General features: G+C 45.8%; 1 protein-coding gene across 2 annotated transcripts in view; it reads left to right on the top strand.

Annotated features, from left to right (window-relative positions):
• The window catches only part of Mipep (mitochondrial intermediate peptidase), a 128,687-nt gene extending 120,373 nt beyond the window's left edge, over positions 1–8,314 (top strand). For both annotated transcript variants that reach the window (XM_075949339.1, XM_075949340.1), the window contains one exon: positions 8,088–8,314. In XM_075949339.1, the coding sequence (XP_075805454.1) occupies positions 8,088–8,185 (98 nt within the window). In that variant the 3' untranslated portion in view covers positions 8,186–8,314. The remainder of the gene's footprint in view (positions 1–8,087) is intronic.
• Positions 8,315–9,643: the final 1,329 nt, after the last annotated feature.

The following is a 9,643-nucleotide window of genomic DNA, read 5'->3' on the forward strand; positions in this document are numbered from 1 at the left end:
TTCCCACCACCCCAGTGATGTGTTCTTAAGAAATCTTTTATTATAGCTATATCAGGTCATTAATTGGGGTGACTTTAGTAACATCTTTTTGTTTGTTTATTAAGTAGTTAGCTATCTGATTTTTTTTTGAGCAGATAGCAAGAATCAGAAAAAGGTAAAATAAGCAATGATTCATGAGCTGGATAATTAGCTTGTGATTATACGTTTTGTGGTAACAACCTAAACACTTAATCATAGAGCAGTATCCTGAAACCCAGCTTGTGCAAAAATAATGGGTAGCCTCATCTGTCAACTCTTGAACTGGGAAGTAGGTTTTCAAGCCCCCGAGGCTGAGGGTTACTGTTAGTTAGTAGTCTTTTTTCTGCATTAAACACAACCTTATTTAACTGTGTGACAGTCTAGCAAAACAGGTGACCTTAAGCCAGTTTCCTAAACCTCGCAACTACTAAACTCTGACGTTTTTGCTTTTCCTTGGGTTGCTTCTGGCATGATGGAGGCTTACCTACATTAGGTGTCTGGTCCACAGGTCCTTATCTAGTTGCTTAACCAAGGCTAACTAACCACTTACCAGATACTCGCTGTATTGTCAGAGTGTATTGCTTTGTTTGGAGACCTCCAAAGTGTATTTAGAAAAGGAAGAATGCATTTTTTTTTTCTCTCTGCTCCTCTTTCGTGTGTTTCAAAAGAAAATGCCCACATAGAAGAAAGTTAGACTGGCATCTTAAGTCACAAAATGCCATGGGAAGCTGGGTAATGTCCCATTCAGCCCCACACCCAAGCCTGCCCAGCACCTCTGTAGTTACCTGGTAGTTCCTGTGTTGACTTTCTGAACTGACCTGCTGGACTGACAGTCATTTCCTTTTGGAGCTTGCTGCTCCCACCAGTTCACCAGATTCCCCCGAAGTAAGCGGCGGCTCGAGTAGGACTGCTCTGCCGGAATTTAATCAGCTGAGGTGGAGAGTGCTTCTTCTGCCGACACGGTGGGCTCTTTGTCCTGCAGTCTTGCTCTCTGGACACTGCCTCTCCTGATTGGTATCAGGCCATCAGAACTCCAGGGTCTTCTGTCTCCAGGGAGTGCACATCCACCCCACAAACTACTCCTGCACCCACAAAGCCCACAAACAGAAAATGTCCTTACCTGACTTGATAAGCGAAGAACCAATTCTAGGAAGACCCACGGTCTGTGGAGATCACCCCACCCCATGTCCCCCTGGACAAAGCTTGATGACCGTCTCCCTCCACTCTCCGGCGCTCTCTTCCCTACCTTGACCAGAAGAGCCCTGTGTTGGGGATGGGATGGGGTGGGGATAGGGAGCAGATTGGCCTTCAGAACTCGCTCACCTGTCACTGGACCTTCTTCCTAGCAGAAAGGCAGCATCGTTTGGATGAAAATTGTCCTCTGCATGTAGAACACACTCAACAGTCAGCCCTGAAACTCCCCTGTCTCCTAGATCTCATCAGCTCTTGTAACCGGCCTGTGAACTGGCAATCTTTGTGACAGAGACAACTCTGACTTCTAAAGAAAAATAGGTGTTTGGGGAAGCATGCAGAAGAAGCTATAGAAGTGGAGAAGTGAACGCCCTTGGCACCCTCAGGACCTAGAGCTTGCTGTTTTGGCAGAGAGCTTAGTTCCGGAGGCACTGGCCCCTATGAAGCAGCCATCCACTTTACTGAGCATCACTTGTGAATACTCATGGCACTCCTCCCTCAAGCCCCCAGTGTCTCTGCTCACCAGTGGGGCCTTTCCATGGGGTGGCAACTCCCTTCAGCTCCTGCTGGACTGAGGTTTGCTTATAGTTCTCACACATAGAACAAGCAGGTGGACACAGGAACAAACCATGCAAGAAATGTTTCTAGACTTCCATGCTTGAGTCACCCAGCCATTGCCCTCCAGCCTGCTCTTGTTCATTGTTCTCTCCTGCTTTTTCTTTTCTCAATAAGAACACTGTTCCAGCCTTACAGGGAGCCGCAGTGTCTTCACAGCCTCTGGCTTCCCCAGTGCCCTCTGATCTGCCCTTCCCAGCCCTGCACAGATTTTTAGGTATTTTCATGGAAATCTGTTTGACCATTTTAGGTTTATTTTCAACCACCTTGTCCTTGCTCTGAGAACTTGGCATTTGATGTTCCAAACAATTCTGTTTTTTTTTATTGGTTATGATTGTTTCCTATTGTTGTTGGGAAGCTCTTCCATGGTTTAAATAGATGCACATCTTTCGTGCCTAGTAACTTTCAACAATAGCCGCCAGCTGAGGACAGCTGCGTCTTATTTCAGGCTCACGTCCTCTTCTGGTCTCTTGGGCTGGCCATTCTATACTGGAGCAAGATGCAGATCCTGGGACACTGGTTTTGATGCAGGGTCTGGGGTCCCAGGATCAAGCATTGGTGTTTCTTGAGCCGGGCATATAGCTCATGGTAGACCTCTTGTCTAGTAGGCGAGGGCCCTGGATTCAGCTCATCCAGAACTACAAAAACAAAAGTAATGATAAGTCACATTTCTCACAGCGTCCCAAACTGACACCAGTAGGAGCGTTCTCAACGTTTAAACCTCACGAATCCTGTAAGACAGAGTCTCAGGATTTTATAAATAATATCCTCCTAATAGAGGTGATTTCTTTGTTAGTCTTTAGTTCACGTTGGGTTCTTTGGCATAAATATCAGAAGCGAATGAACAAGTGGGTGGAAAACCCCTTACACGGGTTCTCTTTAGAGGTTCTTCACTGATCCTCCTTTGTCTTTCATTAAACTTGTACAAAACACAAACACATTTAATTTATTCTTTGTTTGGTGTTGAACAATCTATGAACTAGATTCAAAGGGGAGAAGTAACTCTTTTACTTCTCTTTCAAGGCTTAACTGAATTCTAATGTGTTTAATTGCCGGTAATCCCCTGCATTCTCTAACCCATACACACACCATTTCACCCCAGGCACTTAGTAAAGGAGCCAGAGCAAAGTTCTGCCTCTGCAGGGCTGGCTGGTTCAGAAGCTTACACATGCCAGCAGCCAGGCAGCTGCTTTCAACCACGTTTGCAAATAGAAGCATTAGCTGTGTACTCAGAAGAGCATTCACGGGCCTGAAGAGTACAGACCTCTGTGTGGCTGTTTTAAATGTCTGGCTAGATTGTGTATGTACAGTCACAGCATGCTCTTTGCTTGGACAAGTGTTGTATACCTCATTGGTGAGGTATAGGTGCATGTTTAAGTAACATTCCCCCAAGCACAGAAGGCTTATGCTGCAAGGACTTGTCACAGATACGTGAGGACATCCAGAAAATACCCAGAGGCTCAGAACAATTAGATGCTTTTTTTCCCTATCTGCAAGACAGTCCCAGCCACAAACAAGCATTCAACATGTGCCCTGATGGGACAAGGCCTTGCATCGTGGGCTGTCCTTCCTAGTCCCCCAAGTGTTCCATTGTGGCCATTACCAGCTTGCTGCTCTGCCAGCCAGCACAAACCAGTTTTTTCTGTCTGGTCTCCTTTGAGGTAGTCACAGTTGGTTGCTCATATTGTGCTTCTAGAGCAGCAGTGTGGCTGCCCTCACCTAATGGGTGTTCTGGCTGGGACAATGCTTTGTTGTGTGTAGGGTCACGTGCAACATCAAGAAGTCGCAAGTGTTCAGGGTTTCTCCACACGTTTAACACATCAAGGATGCTAATCATTAATCGTGGCATTTTTAGGAGGGATATTGTCTCACAGAATATGGGTTTTGGATTCAAGTAAACCAACAGGAACCATGAGAACTGGGTGGCCTCTCCACTGCTTGAGAGACCTGTCTCTGGTTTATGGTCAGCCTTGAAACCATATACACACAAACAGCCTCAGCAGATTCTATTAATGTATGTTTGTGCATACAGATACACATGTATGTGTATAACAAAAAAAGAAAAAGAGGCTAAAAACTTGAGAGTGGAGAGCGCCTGGGAGGGGTCAGAGGGCTGGTAACTGGGAGGAGCTGGAGAGAGGAAGAGGGGTTTCTATTTCAATTTAAAACATTCAAAGTAACATACACTTAGCCAGGCGGTGGTGGCACATGCCTCTGGGAGGCAGAGGCAGGAGGATCTGTGTGAATTCGAGGTCAGCCTGATCTACAGAGCTAGTACCAGGACAGGCTCCAAAGCTACACGGAAAAACCCTGTCTCAAAAAAACAAAAACAAAATCAAAACAAACAAACAAAAAACCAACAGCAACGACAAAAAAAATGCACTGAAAAAAAAAAAGAGCCAGGATATTAATGCTTTTAACATCATGCCTGGCACTCAGTGCCCACTCCATTTTGAATGGCTCTTCCCTAGCAAGCCCATTCTACTTCTGCATCTACCCCTGTGAGCCATCTCTGCCTCCACTCTTTTCAACCCAGGGTAGCAGGCACTAGAGAGTAGTGGCACAAGGTGCATTTTGGAAACCTGCCTGCTGCAACAATCAGTTCTGGAATTGACTTGATATCATAATTTATTTAGTTAGACCCAGAATAATTACTCTGTGTTCCAAGGTTGTTAAACAGGTACTAGAATAGACCAACAAGGATGCAAGTGTTCTGGCTTATACTGTCATTTGTTGGCCTATTTACCTCTCAGGTAAAATGAGAAAAATAAATCGGAACATTCTTACTTACTGGTCATTGGATGTTGCTTGACCCTCAAAGACGGTCAAGTATATGAGACTCAATATCGTAGTTCCTTTTGTGAGCTGGGATGGGTGCACAGTGTGTGTCTGAATGCAGTTTTGGCCTTATTTTCTTGCCGTTATTATTTTTCTCTTCAGTTCTGACACAGTCAGTCCTTACTTTCTTGCATCTACACTCCCGTGGTAGTTTCCACAGAGAGCTGTGCTGTCAACTCTCCTCAATCCAGGGCCTCCTAAGAAACTGCAGAGCTACTGTCACCCTTTCCAAATTAAGACTTAAAGACAAAGGGAACATTTTTGACAATTTTTTTGGCAGACACACGTGTTTGGTTTGCTTCCTGTTGCTGTGAGGGAAAACCAACCAAAAGCCAGGTAGGGAAGAGAGTTTGTTTTTCCTTCAGTTTGCAGTTTTTCATGGAGGGAAGTCAGGGCAGGACTTCAGGCCCAGACCCGGAGGCAGGAACTGCAGCAGAGACCATGGAGGAAGGGAGCTTACTGACTTGCTCCTCTGCTTCACGTTCATCTGGCTTTCTGATAACTCCCCAGGGTGGCACTGCTCACAGTGGGCTGGGCCCTCCCACAAATCCCACATCTGTCATTAATCAAGAAAATGCCCCACAGACTCAACTACAGGCCAGTCTGATGGTGGAATTCGTCTCAGGTGAGGGTCCCTCTTCCCAGGTGACCCTAGCTTGTGTTGCATTGACAAAAAACTAACCAGGACATATATCTAAGAGCCAACTTTCGTTTTTCTTATTTGTGAAACTGTCTCAAACATTGGGTTTGTCTTTAATTCTCTGCGTAGAATCGGTTCATGTTGATACTTGCAAAGCCCTTCTGTGTTGGATTTGATCCTTTGATTGGAGCTGCTGTGTGCCCAGAAGCTCCTTCCTGATCCTTCAAGTCCCAAGTCCTTCCTACACTTTCATCTTCAACAGTCACATTTCAAACGAAGTCATCAGACCTCACAAACTATACTGAGGAAAACCCGAGCTGTTTGTATTTCTCTCCTGTTGCCACAGTCACCTTTGAGGCGCAGGAGCGGTGCAGGATGGGCAGGGCAGTGAGCTGGCACGGGGCAGGTACTGAGTACCTCTGTTCTGAGGACGAGACCAGATCACCTTGATGCTGGCAGGTTGTTGGGTTGAACTGGTCCACTTCAAAGACAAAGGTTGGTCATCCTTACCTGTTTAGGTTGGCTCTGAATAAATGGTTTTACCCCCTGACAGTTACAGTCATTTAATCTTAAATAAGCAGTTGCATAATTATAGAAATATTCAGATTTTAAAAGAAAATGTATAATTGATTGAAAGCCATGTTTAAAGATTTTCCTACAAATGGGCTCTGCATCAAGAAAGCTGGCACCCAGGGAAGGTGTGTACACTGCTGTCCAATCAGGTGGACTCTCCTCCTAGCACTGCCAGCATCGGAAGGTGCAAAGCTGAGCAACCAGAGCGTCTGCTTTCATCCTGTAAAGAATATGATGCTTCGACTTTCAGTTGTACAAATAAAGGCATCACAGTGCAATTTTCTGTCCATGTTTCCTCACGATGGAACTATTTAAATCTGAATTTGAAAGAGAAGAAAAACAATCTGTAGCTCAAAATGAAAATACTATTATTGTTCTCAGCCAGCCATGCCTAGTTAGCAGATCCTGCATGTTGGGAGCTGGTTTTCCTTCCCTGTGTCTCACCCTGCGTACAGTGCATGGAGAAGGGATGATAGTGGTACTCATTTGTGTTTAATAAATAGAGCTTGCCTGAAGATCAGAGAGCAAAGCAGCCATACTAGTCAGCTTTACAGGCCAGGGAGTGGTGGCCCACACCTTTAATCCCAGGACTCTAGACAGAGGCAGATTGATCTCTGAGTTTAAGGCCAACCTGGGCTACACAAGATTGAATCTCAGCACTTGGGATCACACACTTTTAATCCCAGCACTAGGGAGGTGGAGACAGGAGTGATGTGGCTATAAAGGGGAAGAGACAGGAAGTCAGTGGTGTGTGGAGTCTGAGGATTCGAGGAGACAGGATCTTGCCCCTTTGGTCTGAAGATTTGGTAGAGGTAAAACGTCTCTCTGGTAGTTGGTTGCTTTGCTTTTCTGATCTTCAGGTTGAACCCCAATATTTGTCTCTGGGTTTTTATTATTCATGCTGTAAATGAGTGCATTCCTGACTGTAGACCTGAACCACCCCTGCCATCCCAGGCTTTCTCACTGCTGACTGCAGCCTCGACATCACCTGACTGTTCTCTGCTACTCTCATTGGCCTGTGGTTGTTCATTCAGGCTTGTCCTTCCTGCCCAGTTGATTTCCTCTTCTGGTCCTCTGCTGCTCTGGTTCAGAGCCTCGGGTTGTCCCCATGCCCTCTTCCAGCCTCATCCTGCACCCCAGACAAGTTGGGAGACAGCAGACACTTTTGTAGGTTCCCACAATTGTACCTCTCTCCTAAAAGGCACAAGTTTGGAACTAAGTGTACTTTTTTATTGGTAATTTTTCAGTTATTTCTGTTTAGTTTTTGAGATTATAATATAATTACATCATTTCTCCGTTCCCTTTCCTCTCTCCAAACCCTCCCTTTTACCCCTCCTTGCTGTTTCCAATTCATGGCCTCTTATTTTCATTGTTGTTATATACATATGTGCATATGTATATACATATATATTTCTAAATATAACCTGTTCAATCTGTATAATGTTACTTTCATGTATGTTTTCAAGGTTGAATTTGGTATTTAATAATGATAAAAAAAATTTTAGGCATCACCATTGTTCTCTTCAATAGATTTACCTCATGCACACGAGTATCATTGAATTATTATCCAGGTAGAGAACAAAACCATCTCTCTAGAATATTCCCTCATGTCCTATCCCTATTGCTTAGCAACTGGACCACTCAGTTTTGACCAGACCCATTTTGAACTTCACATAACAGAGTCTATCAGCTGTCTTCTGGGTGAGGTGGGTTCTTGAGACCTTCAGAATTCTGCAGATCTGAGGCATCTTCTGGATGATCTGAGCTGTCTTCTGGGTGAGGCGGGTTCTTGAGACCTTCAGAATTCTGCAGATCTGAGACGTCTTCCCTTCTGGGGCTGGGGAATGTGGAGGGACTCAGATTCAAGATTTTTGCAGAAGAACTGATGCCTCGTTGGGTTTGGAGTGTGCAGGATGTGCTTGCAGCCCCACCAATAATCAGATGACTGAAACCCTAGCTGCCCTGGTCAGCAGTTCTCAACAATTCAGTCTGGTAACATCACTCCCGGTGGACAGTAATAGCTACAGAAGCAGAATTGCTTGGGAAATGCATTTGGGCCTAAGTCTCTTAGCCAGATGTTTTGAAGTCGGGAACAGCTTCAGGTCACACGCTACCTGTGACTTGTGTAATGACCTCTCGTGTGGGATTAGAAGCCACAGTTCTGCCTCTGGTGTCTCTGGAGCTAACTGACCCTCCTGTTGCTTGGCCGCAGGCATGCTGCAGAAGTGTCCCTCCATTGATGACTTCGTGGGCGCCCTCGTTTCTGACTTGAATCTGGACTTTGAAACTTTCTTCATGGATTCTAAATAGCAGACGCATGGCTCGTCACCAGATCTCGATCATACAGCTACAACAGCTCCATCCAACTTCAGTTCGCTGAGGAAATATTTCCTGACAAGCCTTAAACTGACGGAACTTGGAATAAATGTGTTTCAATTATGCTGTGTCTCACCTGCTTGGCAGTGTCTTAAGCATTTTTTTAGTCTATTTGTGAACCACAGAAGTTTCTGATTATAGAGTACCAGTGTTCCCAGCTTGGTGCTGTGTCCAGACTGCTGCCTTATTGCTGTCTAATTGAATGCATTAGAAACGCTGCAGAAAACTAAATTGTTGCAAGTTAGGACAATTTGAAGAGTTCTCAAAAAGATCACACCTGTTTTTTAAAGGAGGACTGCCATTTCTTAAGACCTCTGTCTTAGTGTCTTGGATAGTCAGTTGCAGCAACCAAGAAGCCAGACAAAATATTGCCACTGACATGCGTCTTCCAGGGTGTTTAGGCTCTACCGATGGGCTCAGAACTGGGAGGATGTGGACTCGAGCTTTACTGTCTTGACTGAAGGTCAGGCAGTGAGCACATAAGGAGCCGGGTTCAAGCCTCATCTGTCATTCCCCAAAACCCACAGTTTATGCTGGTGTCTACTGAGCCACTGCGTATTGCGAATACTGGGAGAGAAATCATTTCTTGGATGTGAGGTGTTTTCCCACCGTTAAAGTCAAGCAGCTAACTGTAGCCCTTTCGCTCTAAAATGGCATCTGGTAGAACGTACCTCTTCCTGCTTCTGCATGGCCAGTGGCAACAGAAAGGACACGTTCACTGCACTCAGACTCTAGAAGCTTCCTATAAGCTCATCAGATAGAATGGTATCCTCAGTGACCTGCTGACCCTCTCACCTGCCCACATGCGCATACACATGCAGTTCTGGATCAATGGGAAGGAAGTGGTTGGCGCTCTGAGGCCAGCTTCCTCACAGCCAGGATGGCACAGTGCTGTCTAGTCTGAGGCTCTACATGCCAACCCTAGGAGGCACCTGGCAGGAGCCTGGAAGCTGGAGGATGGATTGGGTGGTGGTGGTGACAGAATGGGCTCCAGTGCCAATGCCTGGGGGTGGAGCCAAATCCCACCCCGTTTATTCTCCTTATCTGATCTGATCCTTGCACTCACAGATGCCGGCTCTGTTCTCGGAAACATCCGGGGAGGCATCAAGCTGTTGTCAGCTGCAGGGCCATCTGATGATGCAACAGGCTCTATGGTGTCCCTGGGGTGCCAAGTCCCTGTGTCTTCACCAGATCCTTTCACCAGATATGTGGGCTAGTCAGGAGAGCTGAAGCAGATTGGGGAAAGCAAGGATAGCTCCCTTTATAGAGCTGCTTCTGGTTCCTGGAGGACTTTGCAACTGTTACAGCTGCTTACTAACCATATGAAGAAAGAGCCTGCCCAAGTGAGGAGACTGGAAGGCCGGTCAGAGGGAAGGGAAGGGATTTAGGAAA

This window comes from Microtus pennsylvanicus, chromosome 15 (genome assembly GCF_037038515.1).
Source record: "Microtus pennsylvanicus isolate mMicPen1 chromosome 15, mMicPen1.hap1, whole genome shotgun sequence".
Lineage (NCBI taxonomy): Eukaryota > Metazoa > Chordata > Mammalia > Rodentia > Cricetidae > Microtus > Microtus pennsylvanicus.